Source organism: Lepidothrix coronata, unplaced genomic scaffold (assembly GCF_001604755.1).
Source record: "Lepidothrix coronata isolate B3197 unplaced genomic scaffold, Lepidothrix_coronata-1.0 Scaffold269, whole genome shotgun sequence".
Taxonomy (NCBI): Eukaryota; Metazoa; Chordata; class Aves; order Passeriformes; family Pipridae; genus Lepidothrix; species Lepidothrix coronata.
The window spans coordinates 269,400-294,729 of NW_016690449.1; the positions used below are offsets into that span (position 1 = coordinate 269,400).

At 48.3% G+C, this 25,330-nt stretch overlaps 1 protein-coding gene and 1 long non-coding RNA gene across 6 annotated transcripts; one reads left to right on the forward strand and one right to left on the reverse strand.

Moving 5' to 3' along the window:
- Positions 1-452: 452 nt before the first annotated feature.
- SLC25A48 (solute carrier family 25 member 48) lies at positions 453-19,617 on the reverse strand. Of its 5 annotated transcripts, XR_001878271.1 has the most exons (9): positions 19,501-19,617; positions 17,585-17,628; positions 13,670-13,741; positions 12,706-12,958; positions 11,378-11,626; positions 10,015-10,148; positions 8,971-9,379; positions 1,755-1,756; positions 453-463 (listed from the first exon to the last, which is right to left on the reverse strand). XR_001878271.1 is itself a non-coding variant. In XM_017836090.1 (8 exons), the coding sequence occupies exons 1-7, from the start codon at positions 19,544-19,546 to the stop codon at positions 6,750-6,752; spliced, it is 918 nt and encodes a 305-aa protein (XP_017691579.1). In that variant the 5' UTR covers positions 19,547-19,617; the 3' UTR covers positions 4,294-6,142; positions 6,743-6,749. The 5 variants fall into 5 exon arrangements, 4 of the variants coding, with proteins under 4 accessions (XP_017691579.1, XP_017691576.1, XP_017691577.1 ...); XM_017836090.1 differs by lacking the exons at positions 453-463; positions 1,755-1,756; positions 8,971-9,379 and adding exons at positions 4,294-6,142; positions 6,743-6,872 and having other exon boundaries at positions 11,378-11,623; XM_017836087.1 differs by lacking the exons at positions 453-463; positions 1,755-1,756; positions 8,971-9,379 and adding exons at positions 4,294-6,142; positions 6,743-6,872.
- A 2,588-nt stretch (positions 19,618-22,205) lies between these two features.
- Positions 22,206-24,605, forward strand: LOC108507794. The gene is made up of 3 exons (XR_001878263.1): positions 22,206-22,310; positions 22,734-22,800; positions 23,815-24,605. It is a non-coding gene; the product is annotated as an uncharacterized LOC108507794 (long non-coding RNA).
- Positions 24,606-25,330: the final 725 nt, after the last annotated feature.

The window sequence follows — 25,330 nt, forward strand, 5'->3', positions numbered from 1 at the left end:
ACCTCCAGATCTGAGTTCTCATGAAAGAATTTGCATCCCAGTGTAGAGTTTCCAGGAAACTCTGCTCAGTTTGGGTTTTCTAATATAGAAAAAAAGACTCCCTGTAGAGGAAAAACACCCAGATAACAAAGGAAGCTGCTTTACATTTGATGTGTGCACTGATCAAAATAGAAGGGCTGCAAAGACCACAAATGAAGAGATGTTATTCATAGTTTCATTTTCCAGAGATAAGGTGGCTTGGAGTATTTTTTTTCCCTTTCTTTTAGATAAAGATGACATATACTAATGCAGAAATGAAAGAAAGTAGGGGCATTGTAATTCCTTTGTGAAAGGGTAAACCATAGCACAGCAATACCAATATTGTTTATGACAGAAAGGCATCAAATCCTGATGAACTCAGGGAAAATTTCATATGCCAGTTTGAAGAGGGTAGTGGCACCCCCTGAGAGCCACACCCTGTGCTCTGCCCTAGCAGATGGACCAGGGGATGTCCTCAGGACTGTAGATAATTGAGCTCTCATTATTTTCAGAAGTGTTAATTAATTTGACACCATTTAAGCTTACTAACAAAAACTAGCGGCACTCAGGAGAGGGCAGAGCACACGAGAGAGACCTTCAGAGCTGCAAGTCCTCCTTGTTTCATGCAACAGGACAGTCACTGGAGCTTTCCTGGGTTATCCCAAGCTCTTCATGTTGCAATAATATTTAGCAAGAGCTGAGGGATCTGAAACAAAAAAGCCCTGATAGCAACATTCCAGCCACTCTGGGTGTCATGCACAGTGCAGGTGCTTCCCACAACCAACCATCTCCAGAAGGAGACAGAAGAAGGCAGGAACTGACCACAGAGTCACCTGTTCTCTTGTATTATAAGTTTTCTCCTGATACCACTGCTCTCACTTCAGTGTCTTCTTTTGTGTCCTGACTGCTTTCATCAGGAAAGAGAAACACTGAGCTCTCTCACATCACAAGTCCACTCACCCTTCCTTGCTTGTCCCGCTGTGCGATGACCCCGCGGGCTGGATTTCCCACTCAGCACGGCTCGTAGAGAGAGGCTGAACACTCAGGACACACAGCCAGCACCAGGCATTCACTCTGTGGCTGGGCTAGAGCTCCTCAGCAGCCAGCCCTGCTCCACAGCTCGCTTTTCCTGCTGGGAGCACTGACAATCCACCTGCGGAGCGCTCGCGAGGAACACGGCAGTCGTCACTCGGTAATGAGGCCGGTTCCCACCTAGCTGTATGAGTAAGAACAGGCTGGCCCTTTTCCATGAGAATTGGCAGCATTTTCTGTTCTGTGTGTGAAGCAGGCTACATTAGTGCTAAAATGTTTTGAAACACAGGAGATGAGCTCCATAAGTGCTTCTGCAGCAGGTGAGGCCACACAGGTGCCGGTGGCAGGGCAGTCTCAGCGTGTCCTTCCACACTGGCAAGGTTCTGGTTTCTCCAAATGTTTCCTCTTGGGGTACATTGCTTTCTCCATCATTCAAGAGGACCTTCATATTCTTTTCAGAGTTTATGTGTTCTACAGCCCTGTAGCCTTAGAATTTCACCCATACTAAGAAAAGATTTCTTGATGTAACCAGCATTTTATATTTTACAGTGAAACTCCATTTGGGACCTCTGAGACCTCCTTAGAAAGACACTCTCCTTCGCTGCATGTATGGCTCCTAACAGGCTGATTGTTCCACTAGGGTCTGACTCTGGAGCTGCACAGGTTCTACAGTTTGAAAGAAGGGCCTTAAAAATCAGTGTGACTACTTAAATTTCCCCTCTCTGTGTGGTTTCATTCCTTTTGGAGCCTGTGTCTAGAAGGATACTCTGTATACTGCTTGTCTAGGTTGGCATTGATCAGTGTATGCATCACTAAGGGACCATATGTAGGAAGATGATGTCTTTAGAGGAAGGGAGCTGTTGTGCAGTTTACATTCATTTTAGCACTTGAACTTCTTCCCACTTGTCTTCTTGGATCTCACCATTTCTTCCGACTCCACACTTCACCTTTTTTCTTCACAGGTACAAGACAGGCTTTGGCCTTCTTGGCTGACATGACTGCCGTGTGTAGGAGAGGAATCTCTACTACAACAGCCTCTGTGACAAAGCAAGAACTTCAGATTAAACCAAGGAGATATATCTTAATGCCTGTGAGGATGTCATGCTACTCCTCTGTCTCAGAGTACAACAGAAAAAGAGAAACTGAGATGGGGACTGTGATCTTGCCTTTCCCTGTGGTGGGGACACGCCAAGCAGGGACTCCCAAGGCATGAGGAAATCTCAGCCTGGCTCAGAGCCATCCGAAAATCATTTAGGTTGGAACAGACCTTTACAGGCAGGGCTTCAGTCAGTGCTAAAACTGCTGGGCAGCCCCAGTCTTCTCCGCCCCACGCCCCATGGGCATCATGAAGCTTCTCCCAACCCCAGAGACCTTCCTCCAGGTCAGGGCTGTTTTCTAGAAAAACAGCTTTTCACTTGGTTCCTGGTTGGTCAGTTTATTTCAAATGGGAAAATCAGCTGCTGTTACCTTTTTTCCTTCCATAGCACTAAATAGTGTATAAACTGTTAAAAACAGCTACACGGCCAGCATCTCATTAAACAAGAGCTGTTGTAAGAGCTGGAATGCCACCAGAGACATGAAAGTTGGGCAATTACAGACATATTAGAGGGATGACAGGTCTAGTATGCTTTCATAATCCAAGCAACAAAACCAGAAGTGGGTATCCCTGGGCGTTCTGGTCTCCCTTCTCATTTTTTTGACAATTTCAGGATTTACTGCTTTTATCTTAGAAACGAGTGGCTCTGTAAGGACCTTGAACAAGCTATCAAGCAGGTGGCTCTGTCCACTCCAGCATGTGAGTGGAATGTGTCACTGATGGCAGGTCACTACGGACACAGCACTGGCAGAGGAGCTGATCCGTGTCCTGACACGGGGGATTTTTCTTTTGTGTAGCTCAGGGACAAAATCACCAACACATGCACTCAGTGCCCCGTTGAATCAGCTGTGTGTATGTCTGCCTGCCTGCCTGCTTTAAACTCACAGCACCAGAAATTCCCAAAAATTCCTTAGAGATCCTAATTTCTACCCATGGATAATGATATAAGCTCTAAAAACTAATGCATTTGCATGAATCATGGAGAAGATCATTCACAAGACACAGACCTGTCAAGTCTCTGTGTGCATAAATTGTGATGGCCATCCCTCATCTTTGGGACATGGGGCTGACCCCCTGTGGTGTCACCCCACCCCGCCACCTCTTTCACTGGTGACACAGCCACACACTCCCTACTGCAAAAGCAAGACCAAACTGTCTGTGGGGCTCCATAGGCAGGGATCATAGAAACATGGAATGGTTTGGGTTGGAAGGGACCTTAAAGCTTCCCTCCTTCCAGCCCCCCTGCCATGGGCAGGGACACCTCCCACTAGAGCAGGGCCTGTCCAACCTGGCCTTGGACATTTCCAGAATGAGATTGGTCACAGCGATGGGTGCCACAAAGTGCTGCGCCCCAAAAGCTGCTTGACCCAACCCTAAGGTGTCCTTGGACATCAACAGTGACCCAGAGGCAGCTCAACCTCCTGCACAGTGGCCAGGGCTGCCAACCCCCTCGGAACCTCGTGCTCTAGCCTGGTGTTGCTTTACCTCACTCTGTGAACAGGGATGGGGTGATGCATTGATTAACCAGTGTGTCCAAGGCTTGTCTCCCATGCTGCTGGACCAGGGCAGCCACCTGGCAGGCAGGGCAGAGTCACCCCAAAATCACCCAGAGGCTGTCCAGTGTGCCCATGGGGAAGGGAGTGTGTGCTGGTCTGCCAGCAAACCTGGGCTTGGGGTCGAACAGAGCAAGACACAGAGGAGGCCTGGCAGCTCCAGTGAGCAGCACTTGCCATGCCCTGACAGGGATGAGGATGCCATCAAGTGGCCAAAGCTTTATATTCAATTCCCACTTGCTCTTCCTGTTTTTTTATACTATATCTATATCATATATATTTATAATATATCAAATAGCTTTCTTCCCTCTGCTCCCTTTCCATACCAGGTTCCCCACAGCTCTCTCTGACAGCTCCTTCTGGCAGGTGTGTGTTACACAAGAGCTTTGTCCAAGTAAATCCTGGGCACCCATCTCAAAACTGGTTTAATTGGATGAATAATAACAGGAAAGATCACCATGCAACTCCAACGTGGGTCTCAGGGCTTTATGCCCGGGGGGCACTGAACAGACTGAACATGGGCACCATGAGGACAGGATCGTGCAGATACACAGCTTGTTGTGAACCTGATCAGTTTAATTAATTCATGGGCCATTTTTACATAATGCAGGCACATAAGCAACACCATTTATTTGCATTGAAAAAACAGTCTCCCCAAGTATTATCCCTGGAGACACATGATATTATCCATCTAAAAAACATGTTTTACATGCATGCATAAAAATAGGCAACATGGAAAGGATGAATCCTTAAATGCAGCCAGCAACAAATACTTGTGTGAAGGCTCATCAATTTTATCCATATTGTTTATCAAAAACAGTTCCCTGTGTTCTCACCAAGGTCAAGGGCACTGTGAACCTCCTTGCCTGCGAGCCCTGAGATGAAGCAACACCAGCTGTTGCTGGTTCTTCCACTTTTTAAGGCCAGTTCTGGGGGCACCAACGCTCTGTTTTTAATTTGGGCCCCAGTGATGAGAAGCCCAAAGTAGGTGACTCCATTTCTGAGTGCTGCTCCAGATCCAAAGTTTAAGGCACTTTTTGCTGAAACCTTCAAGTCTGGTCACCAATCCCTCCATTCATCCAGGGAAGAGGACGTAGGAGTTTCTCTTTCCTTCTCCTCCTTTCATGGAGGAAAGCTGGAGGGCTGCTCCACATTGTCTTCAGAAACCCTTATTGAAGGCATCTGCTAAAACTGCAATCGTTGGGCTTTTCCCTCAGAGTCCTTCTCCAGAGGAAGAGCTGTCCTTCTAGAACATTTCCTGAAGGACAGTGCTGTCCTTGATTGTTCCCCCATGCCGTGTGTCCCTCTGCATGTGAGCCAGCTACCCCTCGGCCTCTCCTGCCAGTGCCACCAGAGCCCTCTTCTCCCAGCAAAGCTGGTTCTTCTTGGGTTTTGGCATCAAAAACTCCATGGTTAGGAAATAAATCATGGAGATATTCAGCAGCACAAACAGAAATAATCATGATGTAAAAGATCTTGGAATGATTGAAAGGCTGAGGTAGACCAAAGAGAGACCTGGGTCTGCCCCAGTGCTCTCAGTGGGAGTGCAGTGAAGAGCTGGAGGTCTGAAGGTGTTCTGTGTATTAAAGAGACTTCCTTTGGTGATGGTCTCTTCAAGGCTGGGAAGTGATGTCTGCAGGATTTGGTGGTTGTCAAGCTGGACTATCGTGTCAGGGAGCTCAGAAGGTCTTTTGAGATAACTCCAGCAGGTCCCTGGAGGCCTGCACCAGGCAAGCTGTGTAAATCAATAGCCAGACTTCTACATGAAATGCAGACTTGATTTATTGTTTCCTGAATAAAAAAAGGAGCTTAGTTCTCTGAATATAACATCCTCCTGTTTTCCAATTTAATATATAAACTTGGATAACAAACTGAAGTTGTTGAAGCCCTTCATGTTTTTTCATAATAATCTGTTGCATTGTGGCAAACTGTGATGGAAAACACGAGTGTGTGTTTGTACAGGAGGAATCATCTGTTTCTTTAAACCTGAAAGCAAGCTAGGATTTGATAGGAATCCAGACCTTCCTACAGGAAAAGCACCTGTGTACCCACCACACCTCCTCCTCTCCTTGTTCACACAAAAGATGAGCATTATTTGTACGAAAGACGCTCCCTCGGTGATGTCAGATGGGCTGGGTTTGGATACATCCCTTGGGAAAGGGAGGTGAGTTGTTTTCCTGGCTCAACAGGAAAAATGTCACTGATGAAAAAGCCCACCAATTATTGAGGTGTTCTTAGTCAACAGAGTGAAGGATTTGATAAGAAAATGGTCTTTGGGTTTGACTGAGCTGGTGCCATTTTCGGAGTCCTGCACGGACTCAGTCCCAGCCGGTGCTGTAGTGCAGGATGGGAGTCTTCAGTCAGAGCAGCTGAGCCCACACCAACACCACACTGCTGATTTGGCTCAGGAAAGCAGGGGGCTTTCTGGTTCTTCTTGGCAACACTTCTGAAATAAGAAAGAAGGAGATTTATGAAGTACTGCAGAAAACAGCAAAGACCGCCAAGAATAATCGTGAGTAAAAAAAGTTTCTTTAATCAGTGTTCTTTTAATCTGCTAAAAAAAGTTTCTTTAATCAGATATTTGTAATGCTGCTCCTTTGTGCAACCCTAGGTTAATGAGGGAAAGAGTGACACAGTGACTTGTCAGGACACTTTAAAAAGGCTTAATTTCAGGTCTTTGTGGATGGAACAAGGGAGGGAAGAACACTGTTCAGGGACCGTGGTGAGACTATCGCAAAACGTATAAAGTGTTAGAGAAAAATCTCCCTTCAGATTTTCATTTCTGCTTGACATTAATCAAAACAATCTCGACAATCAGAACATATTGCAGTGAAGTTCCAGGGGAACTGGACTGAAACTAAAATCCATCAGCACATCTGTTGTCTGCCCTGAATCCCACAGACCCAACTTGGAAAAGTGGCTATTCAGGTGTAGGTACCCGCGTGTCATCTGACTGTCAGAGGATCAATGCAATTGCAACTCTGTTTGATTCAAAGATTAATTCTGTGGTTTTAGCAAAGCTAGAGGGGCTTTATGTGCTGACCTGGAAGTTAGGGATTGGTCTCAGTTTGGCCTCTTTTCATTGCTTTGAGGGAAAGTTCATAGCCAAGAAACATGGCTGCACTCGATGGGAATCCTCGCACTGTATTGACCGTGAGGCCCCTAAAAAACACCTGTTGGGGATGGAGAAAGGTTAGAGCATAGGAACAAACTGGCTATTTTAAGAAGGGGAAGAAAACATTGAGTGAAGTCACGGTGGGATTCTGAAGCACCACATCTTGGTTTGCTTGGAAGATGCGCTCTCACTGCTGGTCCTGGCTGAAGTCTGCACTGGAGAGCAGAAGCACAACGGCAAAAGTCCCTGGTTTGGTGTCATTGTTCTCTGTGCTCCCCACGGACCCCCATCTGTACATACCAGCAAGATCTACAAGTGCTGAAGGGTGAAAAAATGCCACTGGTGTAGAACAGAAAGCAAGAAGTCTAAAACATCTTCCAGTGTTGTCCCACCTTGGTACAGTCACAGAATGATAGAATCATAGACTGGTTTGGGTTGGAAGGGACCTGCCTTAAAGCTTATCATGTTCCTTAAAGCTTATCATGTTCCTACCCCTTGCCATGGACAGGGACACCTTCCACTAGACCTCATTGCTCCAAGCCTTGTCCAGCCTGGCCTTCCTTCCCTTTGCATGTGGGTGTCATGCAAAGCCAAGGGTTCAAGAAGGCTGTTGTTTTCCTGCAGGGAATTCTCTGACCCCCGGGGCTGGGTCTGTGGGCACAGAGGGTGTTTGGCAGGTGCAGAGGGAGCAGCGTGGCCGTGGGCCAGCCCTGCTGATGTGGGCATTGAGCCACAGGGACTAGTTTTCAGGTTTCACCTTTGAGCATAGAAGGAATTTCTCAATCAGCAGAAAACTAGACTCACTCTGTACCTTGCTGAGAACCAGCTCTCACCACCACCTTTGGGAAAAATGTTCAGTAGAAGCTGATATTTTCACAGGAGTGTTCCTAAGGTCAACCTTTGGTACCCACACACAGCCCAGTGCTTTCTCTCATCAAGATAATAAATACCATCGGCCAGAATTCCTCATTCTGCTCAATATAAGACTTTTTAAAAGGTGTTGGCATGTACAAGAGAGAAAGACCCTGCAGCTTTTAAGATCTTGAACAGTAAAGTGCCTTTGGAAAGTGGAGGGGGGTCTTGTCACTCCTGACTTCTGGCCTTGACTCATCTCCCTTTGAACCCCCCTCACCACAAACACCATTCCCTGGTGTGTGCAAGGCTGTGCACAGCCCACTTTGGGGTGAGCCTGGTCACAGAATTATGGTTCCAGGGAGTATCTCAGTTGGCCTGTTTCTCACAAATCACTCCAGTCACCACCCAGGCTCATCACCCTGGTCACTGATCTAAACATCACAAGTTCAGAATGGACATGAGAAGGAACATCAGCAATCCAGCCCCTTTCCAGGCTTTACAACAGCAAAATTCCCACAGCTACTGTAAGGAACTGTGGAAGATCTTGGCTCCAAAACCAGAAGTCCATGGATTTAAGAGTCTAACCAGTCTTTCCCCTGAAATTACTGAGCTCTACTAAACACCATCATATCTTGTATCCAGTAAGTCCAGAGCACAGTGCTGACTTGTTTGAGGCAGTATCAAAATGTGTTCACATAGTTTAGGATGGACCTTCCAATGTGAAATTGCAGTATTGGGATATGTAGGATATTATTCTTTTTATTAGGATGTTTTATTTTGCTAGGAAAGAGAATTTTCTGGGAGGAAATTCAATTTTTTGGAATTATCCATAAAGTAACAAAAGAGAACCAAGTTAAATAATAATGAAGATTTAGGATGAAAAGCCCAGAGGCATAAATTTCTCTCCTCAGAATGAACACATTTGGCTATGGAAAAAGACAAGTGTTATATTTACATTTCTTTGTGTGCATCAGGCAATTATTTGGAGCACTGTGAGTGGTGTTCCTTTTTCCCAGAATGAAAACATCCAGCCCTGAGCTGGCTGTTTGTCAGCTGTGTGGCTCCCAACATTTCAAAAGATTTTCCTCATGAGAGCAGGATCCAGCCTTGCCATCAGCCATTACTCAATCCTGTTGTTGGCTTTGATGTGGGTGCCAGGTGTGACAGCACAAAATCTGCAAGCAGCTCAGACCTCCAGCCAAAACCCCCAAGCACCATGGCTGTTAATATTCAGGCAGGACAAGGAGGTGATGAGGATGGAGAGAGAAGGGAGAACACATGGCAAGGCCCTTTTCAGCCACCAGTGTAAGTACACACCAAATGGAATGAAGAGCCTGGGCACCCTGTCCCTCCATGGACAGTCCTCAGCATCTCTCCAGGTGCTTGTGCTTCACATCACTGTGACTTTCTTCACCCAGTGGCAAAAACTGAACCAGACCACAGGCTCCTGTGACAGCTGCCATAACACAAAGGCATGTTGGCAAATACTGAAATAACACCGACTTGTGATTTTGCAGGTTGTTTTTCTGTTTGTAACTTGTTAAGCTTCTCTCAGAACGTGAAAATCAACACTTTGGAGCTAAGAGCCCACATGATGTTCCGATGATAAATACAGATTTATTTCAATGCCAGAAGATGTTTCTCTCAGCAGTACAATAAATTTGCAAATCCTTGTTCTCTGCCGTTCATGTTTAACTGAAGCAAAGTTTGCTGGTAGAACAGATATCTTTTATTACACTAACAGACAAAGCCAGAAAAAGGAGATAAGTTTTTTGGCACGCAGCCCTTCTTCCTCTTTGAAACCAAAGCAATTCTTGTTTAAGAACGTTTTCAATCAGCTCTGTCTTGGTGCAAAATGAGGGTGAGCAGTGCAAAGCCAAAGTTCCACCAGAGCACTGCCCAAGGTGAGCACACACCCCCAGGGTGCCAGCACAGTCCCACCAGAGTCAGTTCATTGGCACCGAAGTCATTGGGGAACATTTGACCTCTGCATTTTGCAGAAGCAAACACTGAGGTGAGTTTTCCTACCTCTGATTTCTGATAAGTCAAATCATATTCATGATTAAGTGAGTTGACATGAAGTGTTATTTGAGGTTCATTACACCAGCGGTGTGTGACCCCAGTCATTCATTTCCTCATTGTGTAAGGCACACTATTGCACTCATTACTCACTATTTTGATTTAGAAAGGATCTGCACTGTAATTACCTCCTGCCATTATAATAATTTAGCAGTAACTGGCTTTAGCTGTCTCTCAACCCTGCAGATAGGTTTGTAACAGCCATTGTATTTTCCAATTGACAATTAAATGCCTAATAACCAGATTTTACTTCAAATATCACTTACTTTTAAGCCCTCGTTCTGGTAGCTCTGCAAGATGCAGTCAAGGGTCCCTTTGTACTGATTTAAATAAACTCCATCTGCCTGAAGTCGACTTTTCACAACATCCATTGGAGTGCATAATCCCCAGGAAATGGCTCCTAGAAAAATGCAGAAGTATTTGAATCATTCCCTCTTTATATTTGCTTGCCTGCAGGTCAGTGAACTCAAAAATTCACCTCTCATCAACAACATCATATTCATGCAATTTTCATTTCAGGGCATTCACCCTGCTCAGGCACAGAAACAGCATTTCTGGGAGCAAAGTTCCCTCTTTCTGGAAGATGCATTGAAATTTTGGAGGTTATGCTGCCAGTCAGATACAGGCAGCCCAGGAGGGGCTCCCCCAGGTGAAAACCTGCTGTGCCTCTGGTGGAACATGGACACGCAGTGGGAAGAGCCTGAGCTGCCACTTGGGACAAATTCGGAAAAAACGGAGTCTTCTGATAATTCTGATAATTGTAAAGCAAAGTTTGAGCTGAGAATGCCAATAAGAGGCAGGTCCAACTGGGGTTGCCAGGACTGGGCTCCACACAGCTCAGACACCTTGTCAGTGCTCTAAAGAAACATCTGTGTGCATTGACTAGTCTGCTGCTGAGTGGGGTGGTTTGCCTCTGGAAAGATCAGCACATGACCACAATCCTGGCCCAGCTGGTCAGACAGGAGTTTGTTTGGACCTACATGAGTGCTGGGGCACTCTAGAAAAGCTGTCCAGATGGGCCAGGGGCCTCTTTGTTTGAGGAGAAATGGAGAAAGCATTTTGTTACCATTACCTGAGCTAAGGATTGACTTGCCTTTGTGGTTCTGAAATTTAGAAAGGGACAAAAAATGGGGAGTGGGTGTGGGGGTGACCTCCTGCATGGCGGGGGACAGACAAGCCAGTCTTACTGGCAGGTGTACACACATTAAAAAGGAGAAGATGATCAGTAAGAGCCAACTTGGCTTCTGCTACGTGTGGGGAGGTGCACACCCTCCTGGTGGGCAGCCAACAGGTTAAAGTCCTCTTCTGGTGGCATTTTGGCTGCCGTGTCACTGGCAGTGTTACACCCAGGCTGCCCTGAGCCATCCAGGAGATGAGGGCACCGTTTTTTTTTCCTCCTCACTGACACTGAGCCCGATGGAGGTCTGATAACACTTCCATAAAATTTGCCAAGCCCTGAAGTGCAGCTGTGGTGCCAGGGGACCTGGCCCTGGGGAGGAAGGTCGTTCAGTCCCACGTCCCCTCCTGGCGTTCAGGAGGATGTGGTGGCCCTTGAGTCACTCTCGGAATCACTCCAAGAACCTTCCTGTCCTTGCTGTGCCAGTGTTGTGAGGAAGTAAAGGTGCTTACCTGCTACCCCCCCTGCCAGCCAGACAGAGAAGGGGCTGGGAGAAATGCATCCCTCAGGAGTTGCCCAGTCACAGAAAACTGCGTAAGGGATGAAGTAGACGCAGTACCCGGGAACATCCCTCAGGAGCATTGCCACTGTGCCTCGGTAGATTCCTGCTATCCCCTCTTTCTGTAGGATTGTCCAAAAGCAGTGGATTGGGCCTCGGTACATGGGAGATCCAGGAGCTGTGGGCTTTAGTTTAACGTTTGCTGCAAAGAAAAAAAAAGACACAACAGTTAGAACAGATACATTGCCACAGAACTCATCCCCAAAGCCCACTGCCAATGGTTAGAACTTGCTGCCATCCCATTTTTTTTCTCCTGGGATCGATATGTAGCGTGGGAAAAAAGTTTTAGGAAAGAGTACTTAAGTCCATTTTCAAAAGGTGTTTAGACACTTCAGGTCAGATTTTTCTTAGATGTGTGGCATACCTCCCAATAGGTGTGTGCCCAGTGAGATTTCTAAATTATTTTAAGGCTATGTGCCTGATTTTCATGGATTTTAACCACATCTGGTGCCAAGTGGCATCACTGAAAGCCTTGATGCCTTCAGAGTCTGGCCCTTCCCATGCAGACCAAGTTGCTTTTGTAAAAGGCACTAGGTTTCTAAGCTGCACGGAGGTTTTAAAAATGGACATTCCAGCCTGCAATGGAATTCAGCTGCTGTCTAGAGCAGAAGCAGCTCCTTCTGCCTGCAGCTGGTGGACAGGGGTAGAGCCGCCGCCTGCCATCCTGCCAGTGCCCCCTCCTGACCCATCCTGCCCACGCCTGGGCTGCCTGGCACCCTGCCCCAAATAAGTCAGTGGTCTGCAAATGCACATGGGAGAATTTTGCTGTTGAACAGAGGAGGTGGAGTACCAGAGAGGGGTTTATGGGCAGACAAATGTGGGACTGAGAGCACGCAGAGATGGGGAGCTGGCATTGCTGCTGGCAGCTGTGGTGCTGCTGCTGGCATCTCCAGGGGACCCCACAGCCCAGGGACTCGCAGTTCCTGCAGCTCCTGGTCCTGAGCACACCTGTCCCATGTTTCCTCAGAGATCCCAACTACCTGGAAATGCCACTGATAAAAACTCTCCCCATGAGCTGAACAGGATGGGGAGAAGAAAGGGTGAATTTTTAGCCCCACTGCGCCAGCACAGGTCAGCAGGGAGCCAGCACAGGTCAGCAGGGAGCCAGCACAGGTCAGCAGGGAGCCAGCACAGGTCAGCAGGGAGCCGGGCCCTGGGGCAAAGCTGTCCCAAAGCACCAAGGACTGGCGGAGGAAGGAAGGAGAAACTGCTGCTTCCTACCTTTGCTGTAGGGCTGTGTTTGCATCTGCAGCCTGATCTTTACCAGGTCCACGGGAGTGCCAATGGCCACGGAGACAAACCCTGCCACCGAGCTGGCCACGGTCATGTCGGCGAGCGAGGGCGCGGCGGCCGCGTCCCCGTGGCGGAGCTGGCCCAGGAACCGCTGCGTGCTGCTGAACACCCCGAACACCACCGAGCTGTACAGGCCTGTGGTGGCCATGGGGAAGGACATGCCCTTGAAGAAGCCAGTCACCTAGCCAGGGAAGGGAGCAGGGGTTAGGGGAGTGAACGGTACTGAGCAGTGTAAGCCCCAACTTGTCTGTCAGGCCGGGAATCATGGGATCCTGGAATGGCTTGGGTTGGAAGGGACCTTGAAGGTCATCTTGTTCCAAGCCCTGCCATAGACAGGACTGAAATGCATATCCAAGTGGCAGATGTCTCCTGGAACCAACTGTTTGCACATGCTGAGCAAAGGAAATTAGTTCATGCTGCTAAAGACTTACAAAGATTGTGCAGAACACAGGACATGGTGAAAGCACAGGAACCCATGTAAAAATCCCTCTCAGGGACAGCTTCTGTCCTGGCTTCACCAGAGTCAGCAGAATCCCTCTGGGAGACCTTTGCCATCAGAATCCCTCTGGGAGACCTTTTCCAGCAGGATCCCTTTGGGAGACCTTTTCCAGCAGGATCAGGCAAAAGAGCCACAGTGGATGTTAAAGCCATGTGGAGACCCTGATCATGCCATGCCAAGGATCTGTCTTTTCCCTGTAGGGGTAACCAAGAGGGTTACCTTAGAGATAAGCAAGAGAAGGCTGCAGGGATTTGCAGCTCAGTGGCACCAACTTTATTGGTCTTCATATAACTGCTGGTGCCAACAGCCATTCTGTGTAATTGCTTTATGTATTTATCTATTTATTGACTTGCACTTTCTACCAGCACATTTAAAGTAAGACAAAGCACTTACAGACTCATTTCTGTACACAGTGAGAAAACACTTGAGTGTATTTCCATATCCTTGTCCAGCTTGCAAACGAGTCTGCAAAAGACATTCATAAAAGGCCATTAAAATCCCCCATTTCCAGCCCAACAACAGCTCATGCTCCGTAAACAATGTGCACTTTGCTTTGAGAGCATGTCCTTCCTTAGTCATAAAGAGAAAAGAGCAATAAAATAGGATATATGTGCATTAACCCTCTTGAACTTTGGCAGAATCCGGGCTAAGAGGGATCTCCCAGGTCTGAAGCTCTCGGCAACATCTGGAATCGATGACTGTCAGATTGCTCTCCAGCCTGGACCAGCCACCCTGTCCCAGCACAGCAGGCTGCTGGTGTGCAGGGCTGTCACTGGCAAGGGCCTGATTTATGTGGAAATTGGAGAGTGGTGTGGTCTCCTCCGTCTGGAGGCTCTCAGGGAAGGCTGGGATGAGTTGCTGAAGCGTGGAGAGGTGAGCTCCCCTGGGAGACCCCTGGGGCCCTTCTGATCCAAGGTGGATTTTAAGACATTGAAATGCTAAATGGAGCCAAAATAATTCAGCATCATCTACGGAATTCTCCATGCTTCACTCAAAAATACATTTTCATATAATTTCCAACAAAGGCAACTTGTTTCTGGAAAGCAGTTTGGTTCCAACAACTGTAAGAAATGGCCAAAGCCTGTAGGATTTGACGTACTTTCCCCTTCTCATTTTTACCAAAAATGTATGTTATATATGTTCATAGATACACATACTTATGTACAAACACGTCTATACACACACACACACATATACATATATATATTTATATATCTACACACACACGTATATTTAGATCATCTTTCATTCGAGCAGCTCACAAATTTTCACCAAAAACATCTTAAGGAAGGATACATTTTTTGGCCTTAGAGGTGTGCAAGGAAATGGAAACACTGTTCACTTCACAGGACCTGGGGCTTCAGCAACTCATCTTGGTTGAGGCCAGAGCTCATTTTTTATAGGAAGACACTCACACATGCTCTGTCAGGGGTGTTTTTAGGGAATGGGGACAGCATTTCTGACCATATCCATCAGAATTGCAATGCTGAGATGAAATCTGGAGGGACAGTGCCCAGTCCCCTCTGCAGCCAGCAGAGTGAGGGTGGTGACTGACACCAGGGTGAAGTAGGAAATTATCTGGGAATTTAAAGCCCAAAGAAGTGTGTGTCCTTCAGAGTTCACGCCTGGGGAGCCCTTTTGCATGCCAAATAGCAGGTTGAATGGCACAATCATTTGGCCCAGAGCCCTGCCAGAGGCTGGATGGGGCTGCAGTGGGACCCTGGCACGAGTAGGAGGGACCAAAGTCTGGGGTGACCCCTCACCCCAGGCTCACCACTCACCCTGGCATGGCTCCATGCAGCTGTTTGCACACCTGGAGCATCACTGCTCTGCTCCTGCACAGCCAGAGGCCACGGGAAAGGCAGCAGGATATTTACTGAGCCCTCAGGAACAAACTGGTACATGAAGATGCTGCCATAGCTCACACAGCACACGTTGTGCAACACAGGCAGGCCCGGGCCAGGGGTGCAGACTGTGCACTCTGTGACTCGCACCGGGGTTAAGGGGGCTGGGGGAAACAGTGGGGAGGGGCTGCACCCCAGGACAGAGTGACTGCAGTGCCCAGCCCTGAACTCCCTCCGCCCTTCACCCAAATGCTCAGCCCAGACATTGCCTTTTTGCCTCCATGGGCTTGTTTTTTTTCTCTTACACAGTAACCAGATATTTAGAGGTTCAAGTTAATATATTTTTTGAGTAACTGAGGACAACTGAATGTCCTCACAATCTGTTTCTTGCACACAAACTCCTTAGCTAATCTGTTAACACCCAGTGCTGAAATCCCTGCTGGCATCTCTGATAAAGTCAGCTGATACCAGTACAGATGTTCCTCTGGAAAATTCTCTGGTTTGTTATGTTTTGATTTGATAGGGCTCTTGGGTGACACCCAGAAACTGAAGAAAGTTCTGGGGAAATGGATGCAATGAGGAGGATGAAAAGTAAGTAGAGGCAGAACTTTCAGAGTTTTGCAAGGCTGTGGGAAAACCAGAGCTCCTGGGGTTTGATGGAAGCTGCAAAGCTGGGAAGGGAGGCTGAAGGAGGAAGCCTGCTTGATGGGAACTCTGGTGCGGGTACCACGTACCCCACCCAGCCTCATATTTAGTCCTGCCTCCTCTCCCAGGTGGGGAAGGAACCCCCACATCCCCTGGAGGCTGCAGATGTTACTGAGCAATCCTTCTGCTGGCTTGGTGCTGTGTAAAAACTCTCCTTTCCACTTTCCTTCCCCTAAATTTGGAAAGATAGCAAGTCTGCCTGCTTGGTATTCCCAGGGCACAACAACAGGGCGGGCAGCCTGACAGTTGCCTTTATAAACACTTGAAGGATGGGCTTGCTCTTGCTTGGCATGCAGAAACTCAGTGTTTCCCAGCAAGATCCTGGTTGCCAAACTCCCCCAAACCCAGCCATGATACCCTGACCACCAGCCTGAGATGGGCATTGCCTTGGCAGCCCTGGGCAGAGCCTGCCCGTGGCTGGGGCGTGTGAGCAGCCCTGTGGCTCCTCCTGGGTGGGGTCTGCACTCATCTGTGCACGGTGATGCTCCCAGGGCTGGTGTCACCTCAGAAGCTCAGGAAGGAGAGGACTGGCCAGCTGAGCCCAGGAGAGCCAGCTGTGTGCAAGGGGATGGCTGGGATGGCTGGGGAAGGGATGTGGTGTGGGCTGTGCTGGACCCTGCCTCGCCCCCATCACCCTCCAAAGGGCTTTAGGGTGCAAACAGGAACAGTGGGTTTTGGGTTTGCCACAACTGGCAGCCCTGTCTGGTGCCATCAACCAGGCTGGAACTGGATCAGGGCATACAGAATCAGGGAATCATAGAATAGCTGGGGTTGGAAGGGACCCTTTAAGGCCATCTAGTCCAACCTCCCTACAGTGAGCAGGGACATCTTCAACCTGACCAGGTTACCCAGAGCCCTCTCCAACCTGCCCTTGAATGTTTCCAGGGATGGGGCATCTCCTCACCTTTCTGGGCAACCTGTGCCAGTGTTTTACCACCCTCACTGCATAAAACTTCTTCCTTATATGTAATCTAAACCAATTCTCTTTCAGTTTAAAAGCATTACCCCTTGTCCTATCACAACAGGCCCTGCTAAAAAGTGTCTTTCTTCTAGGCCCCCTTCAAGTACTGGAAGGCCACAATAAAATCTCTTTGGAGCCTTCTGTTCTCTAGGCTGAGCACGGGCAGAGCAGCTGAAGTGATGAGAGCTGCCCAGACATGCCTGTACAAAACAAGCAAGGAACAGGATCTTCCTCTCTATCTCTGCATCAGTAGGGATGGTCGACGTGGTTGAGTCATGATGCACTGCTGTGTGCAGGGGCTTGTCTGCACCATGCAGGCAAATATCTTCCTACTTCTCTAAACCCTTCCCTCTGAGGAATAATTGTCTTGTAGGAATTGTAAATACTGTATCACAGCCCTGGGATAAGAATTTCAGCACTCTGTCCTTCCAGCATTGCCTGCAGCAGGAAAACACACAAAAATGTGCCTGCAGCAACACAAATACAGTTCCCTCATTGCCCTTTGAATAGTTGTCTGTGGTAAAGTCCAATAAAACATTGGCAGAACTGTTCAGTGAACCACACATTAAGGAAGGCCAGGTTTAATTTTCAGCATTAATCCTCCACAGAAGAACTCACCCATATCAGCCAGTTCTTCTAGTTTCTCATTCAAAATGAGCATTGGAGAGGAGGAAAGTCTATGAGAACATTTCTACCCTGGCTAAATTCCCCCTTGGGGTAAGTGAAGGTCCTTTGAAACATTGACTAGAGAGGGAGAGAGTGAGTGGTGACAGGAGAGCACATTTCAAAGTGTTTTACCTTGACCGTGTCCAGGGGATGGCCCACAACCACACTGGCAATTCCTGGGGACAGAAACAAAGTATTTCACAAAACATTGAAGAAGCTTTTGTGACAGGACAGGGTGTGATGGGTTCAGAGGAGAGGAGAAGAGATTTCCATAGGCACAGTTGTAATGGCCAGCATAGTGCCCTGTCCCTGACAACAGGCAAAAGCAGAGCAGAGACACTTCCACATCCTCCTGTGGATGCTCTCCTGGACTCCATCAGCTTTACATCTCAAAGGCATCTGAGCAAGAGAAGGAGGTGTTGTGCTTGTGTGTCCTGTCCATGACCAGCCCCTCTCGCATTCCTGTAGGCTCACACAAATTTTTAGCCTCAGAATGGTGAGATTCTAGTCAGACACAAGGAAATGCTTTCTCCTGGCTCAGAGAGAGCTGTCCTAGAGCTGACTGTTGATGGGACCTGTGAACCCCTCCTCCTTTGCTGTTTTAAGAGAAGTTTGTAGAGATGTCTGTCAGGAATGATTCAGATAAAGAGGATCTTCCTCTGTATAGATCTCTATAGTCCCATCCAGCCTCATTCCCCATGGTTCTCTGGGGAGAAACTGGCCCATTCTCTCTTACCATCTACCCACCTACCCACATATTCACTGCCAGGAGCTCTCGTGGCAGGACAGAGCACAGTTTCATTTCCCTCTTCTCCAGGAGAATGGAACAACCTGTGTGCCATGGCCAGGATATGAGTGTGTGTGTTGATTGCAAACAGCACTGGCAGTTTATAGGGTTTGTGGAGATGGTGAGTAGTTTGTGATGCTTCCTCATCAGCAAGTCTGTGCAAATCAGTGCCCAGGAGTGCTCTGGAGACTACATGAAATTTCTCACCCACAGTGGATTAGTACTGAAAAGAGCATCATGTCCTTGGTCAACACATTATGACTTTACTCAAAAATGTGTTCTAAAATGTCCCCTCTCCTCCTGGACCTGAGACTACCTGTGGTCTAGTGCTACACATGAAAACTGTCAGCTGCCACCACTGCTGAGCACTGGTGGCTGTTCAACCCCCAGGACATCCTGTCCCACTCCTGGGGATGTGCAGCAACAGCACAGGTCAGTGGGGCAGACTGATGCAGGCTACAGAGATCCAAAAGAATCAGCTGCTCACCTAAGCTTTTGGCAGAGGTTCTGGGTCTTCCAGAGTCAGCTCACTTATTAACCACATCTGGCAGGTCACCCGTGAGCCACCTCACACCCCCTGGATGAGGGGTCACCTGGGCAGAGGTTTGCTCTGGGGTGGCTGATGCCCCGATGGACACTCTGTCCTGCTGCAGCCTGGCAGCAGAGCTGGGCACCCTCTCAGCTGTCAAACCCGGTGGGCATCTCTCATCTGGGAAGCTCAGTGGGCATCTCTCAGTGCCGTAAACCGTGTGCCATTACTGACGCCTCTACGGGTCATTGTGTTTCCTGCTCTTTTTTGTATCTCTTTCCCGGTGTTTGCCATCGGCATTCCCAGCAGATAGGATCAATCCCTGCCCTGGCCATCAGCCTGGTGGCCGCAGAGGGACGGCTGGGACAGAGCCCGGCAGTGGATGGGGGGCCGGGGAACCCCGGGTTGTGCTGCGAGCCCAGCGGCTCTTCCAGCCGTGGGGGCACGGACGGGAGAGCCGCCGGGGGCTGGGGGTGTGCGGGGGGCTCTGGAAGTCGCTCCCGCTCCGCAGCACCACACTCTCCGAAACTTCAATTTTAAGTATCCCGCCCGTGGAAATGGGATTAAAACGGCACTTCCGAGCCAAAGCAAAGCAAAGCAAACCGCGGGAGAGCCCGGGCGGAGAAGGCACAGACCACGGGTGACACGGGGGGATCGTATCCCGAGGCACGGCCCCCGTGCCCCCTCGCTGTCCCCCCGCCGCCCGCACCCCGAGCCCGCGGCATCGCTCACCTCCCACCAAGCCGGCCACGAAGTCCTGCAGCTGGAGGCTCCCCATCCTGCCCCGCCAGACCCGGCCCGCCGCTCGGGGGGGTCCCCGGCGCTCAGGGGGTCCCCGCGGTGCCGCCGCTCCGCGCCCGCCCGAGGCTTCCACCGCTGTGACATCACGGGGCGCAGTTAAAGGCGCCGCCGAGACACCGCCCGGCCCGGCGGGGAGGGGCCGCTCGGCCCGGGGGGAACGCGGGAGCCGTCCGGGAATGGAGGGCAGAGAGGGATGGGGACAGAGAGGGATGGGGACAGACAGAGAGGGATGGGGGCAGAGAGGGATGCTCGTCGCGCCGGAGGTGGTCGCACCGAGGGGCAGCATCGCTCCGCGGGCAGGAGACGGGGGACGGGGCGTTCACCGTGAAAAACACAAGGATTTGAGGAGTGTGAAGCAAATTCGCAAATTAAAGATGTAAGTCCGGAGGTAAAGAGTGTACCAGCCTTAATCAACTGAAAAACATCTCTGTTGGCTTTGTTGAAGTCACACTGCCTCATCATTTCAGGACATACTCCCAATTTCTTTTGGGAAATACTCCCCCCAATTTCTTTTTTTTGGCAAGCAGTGACGAATTGCCCCTTACCCCATTACCTCTATTTAGCATTCACAATTTTCATCTACATCTATTACCCACTTGTCCCTCTGTCCTGTCTTTCCCAGAGTCAAGACCCCAGTTCTCTTTTATTCCCCTTTTGTGCAAGTTGCTGCTTTTTACCCTCCTCAGTTATTTTTGTTTGAAGTCTTTGAACTGTGCAGCCAGGACCACAAGTGATAGGGAAGAACCAAACACTCATTAGCATAAATATACTTTCAGTTTTGATCTCAAACCCTTTTCTGGGAATTCCTAACACGCCTTTCTGATTGACACTGAAGGCTGGGCTCCTGGAATGGTAAATACCTGATCTTGAGCCCAACCTGGCTGCTGTGCCTCCTATGTGGCACTTTCAAATAGCAAATCTAATGATTTACACCTGACTAGCACCCAGTCATTCAATGCAGTGGTCTGGTCCTTAACTTGTGCTCACCAGCTCCAGAAAAGTCATCTTGATTGGGTTTTGTCTGCATATTCTGGTAACTACAGAAAATGGAAGTTCGTGAACAAGAAATCCCAAGTGCCAAAATTCTGGCTGCAAATCTAAATATTTAATTTTTTTTTTCCTTAAAATTTGAGATTTTAAAACTGATATTTTAATTTCCATGGATAAGTGAATACGTTGCACAAAAAGACCTTGAAACAATGTTCCATTATGTGCGTGCACTTACACACAGGAAACCTGATCACCGAGTTGGCTGAAGGGAGCTTTTGTCTAGAAATTGCTTATAGAAATTTGATATTGCCTGCATGGTTATCAGCTCAGATAATCTACACCTGAAACTTTAGATGTTTCAATGCATACAACGATGTGCATTCTCCGTGAGGGGAGTTTTCCTCAAGCACCAGGTCTCTAATGGATTTTGGGGGGGACCGTGATCCTGGATAAATGTTGGAGAGAACATGGGCGCACAAGCACTGCGGAAACTTGTCAATTATTTGTTTTCCCAAACAAAATCTCCTTCTCCTTTTTAAAAGAAATGTTATTCCACGTGTATAGTAACACAGAGAAAGGATGTTATCCTCATTTTTCATGCACGTTTTCTTGCAAAGCCAGAAGAAAAGCTGGCTGAACGAGGTAATTATTCACATAGCAGCATTAATCATGAATTATATGAATTCTCTTTAACTGGGAGTAACACATTTCCATGCCAAATTCAGAACATCTGCTGAGTCAGGGGGAATACTGGACGTGATTTTGCCAAACTGCTGTTATACTGGAGGGAGCTGGGACCACTGAAGCAAAGCTACTTTGGGGCAGTGGCACAAGCAGGAGCATCTCTGCACTCAAAAGCAGTTTCCAGCCCAGTGCCACGTCCTGCCCACGGGCTGAGGGGCTCGTGGCTCTCACCTCCCCCTGGCACTGCCAGGTACAGTGCTGTTTGTGGAGACCTGTGCATAGACCTCTACCTCCCAGCTGACAGGGGATCTCCTCTTACTGCTAACAGGTAGCAGTGCCATATGGAAAACTGGGAAGGGATCCATGCTTTCTGCTGCTCTGAATCCCAGCCTGGGCTTGCAGCCACTCACAAGTGCTGGTCAGAGGAAGATGAGTGTGGTTTCGATTATGGATGAGGAATCCTCTTCCTCCTGCCAAGAGGGGGAACAGGGAGATTGTGTCATCCTGGACACTCTTGGTTCTGCCTCCTCCACTCCAACAAACCCATTGTCTTTCTCAGTGCCACCCTCCTTTGACCAGTTTACATCCTTTCCACAACAGGTTTATAATGCTACTGATAAAAGGGAAGAAATTTCCCACCATCTCACCCAGAGCTTTATATTTTCTCTGGGAGAGCATTGCAGTACAGGAATCGGGGCAGGCTCAGGAACTCATGGTAGATTCCCACTTAACCACTCTGGGAATCAAAGAATCAACTCAGCAGGGACAGAGTATGTTAGAGATAAAAAAGGGTTATGAATTTCTTATCCATCTGTAAACAATTTCTGGGCTAGGTGCATTTCACTGGAAATACAGCTGATCCAGGGATAAAATCCCTTTAAATATTAACCTGTTAGTGACATATAATGGCTTAAGCTACTGTACAAGATACAAGTAAAAGGACATTAAACCTCACTGCTGCAGCCAGACTCACTGGGTCTAATGCATGGTGTGTCTTTGAGGGGCTGAGCCACACGAGCAGAGCCCAATAAATTAAAAAGCAATGTACAACCAGCCTGAAGCAATGGGTGGGTGGTGATGAGAGGTCAACTTCATGGCTACAGCAAAGAGACAGATCCACCCAGGCTGTGGGAAGACATGTCAGGGGCCACATAGCAGAAATAGTTTTCCCCTCCAGGAGCTACCAAAGAAGCCTGTTTCTGTGGGCAGCAAAACATGAGTACTGCTCTGCAGGAATGTGTGTGGAAGATGAATTAGAGGCAACACACACACCAGAAACAGGCATGGAGGGCCCCACTAGGAACTGCTGCAAAGCTCTTCTCTGCCCCTCCTTGCCCAGGACCTGGGTAGGTTTTACTGGAGGAACAGCATTCCAGGAAGAATTAGGCAGTGAAGGGAATCCAATAGTCTTTTCATATCTATTTATCTATATGTAATCTATATCTAATCTGTATCTATCTATATCATATCTATCTTTTTTTTATATATAGGTAGCACTTCTGACAAATGCCTGCAGTAGCTCATGTCCCGTGAGAAGATTTATCTCCAGACCTACAGGTAAGACCCAGCTGATGCAGTTCCATAGTGCTGGACCTCCTGGGACTGGCTGCCCTCAGCCTAAAGGACCAGGACACTTCTCAGTTACACCCAACATGTCCCCCCAGAGCCCAGCCTGGCTGAGCACCAGCAGTCAGGGCAAGCATTCCACGAGCAGCTCCCAAGCACCATCCAACATCTTTGTTTGAGAGCCACAAGCAGCCCTGTCTGCTGCACCAAGGTCTTCCTCTGCCACAGTTTGTGAGGAGCAGGAGGAGCAGCAGGATCTGGAGCCTGGTGAGCTGCAGCCACGCTCCCACCCAGGCAAAGCTGAGGAAGTTTTGGCTGAGATGAGCCAGCTCAGTAGAGACATGCTTGAAGCTGAGAGGAGAGCAATGCTGTAAAACCAGCCACAGTATGGCAGAAAAGGTGTTTTTCTCTGTCCTGTTAGCAGGAGACAGCCAGTTGAGTCATGCTCCCTGCTCCCACCCCCTGGGGTTCGATTTCCACACAGCAGCTATTGATAAGATCTTGAAAGAGCAGGAAGTTTCCCTGTCAGAGGCAGCTGGGTGAGGAACATGGGGTTATACTGCCAATGAGCCTGAGTGGAGCACTTTGCTCAAAGCCATGAACAGGTTTCTGAGCTTTGACAGTTCCATCAACAGCCACCAGCTCACAGTGCTCAGCTCAGCCCCTCCAGACTTCGTGGTCATATCACGGAATCACAGAATGGTTTGGGCTGGAAGGGACCTTAGAGATCATCCAGTGCCAACCCCCTGCCATGGGCAAGGACACCTTCCACTATCCCAGGTTGCTCAGAGCTCCATCCCACCTACCTTGAACACTCCCAGGGATGGTGCAGCCACAATTTCTCTGGGCAACATGTTCCAGTATCTCACCACCCTCACAGTGGAGAATTTCTTCCTATCATCTAATTAAACCTACTCTCTTTCAGTTGGAAGCCATTCCCTCCTGTCCTGTCATTCCCATGTAAAACACACTCTTATAAAAAGTTTCTCTCCATCTCTCTTCCAGGTTCCCTTCAGGAACACTCCAGGCACACTTTCACCAGCACCATCATCTAATATTAGTTTTATTACAGGCAGAGAACAGAGAGAGCTGCCAAAGAGGAGATCAAGGGATGGGTTGATGTTCAACCAGAGGAGAATTTAACAGTCCAAGGTGTGCTGCTGAAACAGCAATGTGATGGTCATGGGAAAACCACTTACATGGACCTCTCTAGGAAATGTTGGCTCTCATGACCTCTCTCATACACGTCAGACCCTCCACACTGGAATTGGAACATGTAGAAGGAGTTTCTTCGTGGTTAAACAGGAATGTCTCTGGAGGATACAAGCACTTTGCAAGCTCAGGGAGCTCCATAGTCCATCAGCAAAGCATCTGGAACAGCCACACCAAAACACTGCAGATAACTGCAGGAGAGGTGGGGCTTTTGCTGCCCTGCAGCCTGCCTGTTGTGGAAAGCAAAACTTTCGCCCAGACTGCCCAAACTCTCTTTCTGAACCCCAAAATACTTCAAATCTGACCATCACATGTTACCACTCCTGATGGAAAAAAGATCCTTGTAAAATACCCTTGGAAGTTCCCCAGGCTCTCTGTGTTTTTATTTCTCAGACAGTGGTTAATTTTTCAAGCGAAAAAACTAATAACCTGCTCAAACATGGATGATAAAATCTGAGTCTCAGCCAGTTTTTATTGGAAAATATCAGTAGAAACACAGAAAAGTCTTGGAAAGAAGTGCCTATATAAGAGGAGTTTGTCAGCTGGAATTGTCGTGCTGTCCTCTCTGATGGTGGAGGGAAGCTCAGAGCACCGGAGACAAAGCAGGGCCAGGAGCAGGAGCAAAGGGAAGAGGAAGAGGATGTGGAGGGAGGTGCAAGTGCAGTTCCTCACACAAACCCCACTGGCAATTGGAAACTAGAATAAACCCTTCTTTTCAGCTCGTGGAAGCTGGATATCTAACTCTCTAGAAGAAAAAATGGCTGTTTAGACCTTGGCTTTTTAAAATTGCCTTGAAAATCTCAGTAATTGTGAGTAAATAAAATATTCAGTCCTAAAATTTAGTTTAAATGTTGTGAGTTTTGTGTGTGTGTTTATGATTGTGTGCAGTTAAAAAGTTTCCTCTGTGTTCACCCTTCCAAAAATTCTTCCACCTTTTTTTACAATTATTCCACTGTAGAAAAGGGATTTTTTTTAGGTTGCCAGGCCCAGCTGGGCTAGGGTAGAAACTCCTCCTGGGGGAATGAGGAGCAGGCTAATTTTTCAAGGTGATCACCCTGTTTGAATGGAAACATCTCTGCAGTCAGTGACACCAGGAAGAAGAATGGCAAACAGGACAGTTAAGTGGGGATCTTCGAAGCTGCAAATACCAATCAGGGGGCTTGAAAGCTGCAGGAAAATTTACATGAGAGAAGCAAACACCACTGCTTTGTGGGCAACCATTTGATTAAAGGGCACAGTGAGGCAGTTTCTCGTTTGTGTTAATGGAGGAGCATCTTTTGTTTGTGCTCAGTCTCACTTATTCCCTGCT

Excerpts from the sequence above, each read along its gene's own strand:
- SLC25A48 (XM_017836087.1), bottom strand. The coding sequence starts at position 19,546 with ATGGGGAGCCTCCAGCTGCAGGACTTCGTGGCCGGCTTGGTGGGAG. Across the intron at positions 17,629-19,500 it reads CGTGGCCGGCTTGGTGGGAG|GAATTGCCAGTGTGGTTGTG; the intron begins GTGAGCGATGCC and ends TTCTGTCCCCAG. Across the intron at positions 12,959-13,669 it reads CTGTGTACAGAAATGAGTCT|GTGACTGGCTTCTTCAAGGG; the intron begins GTAAGTGCTTTG and ends TTCCCTGGCTAG.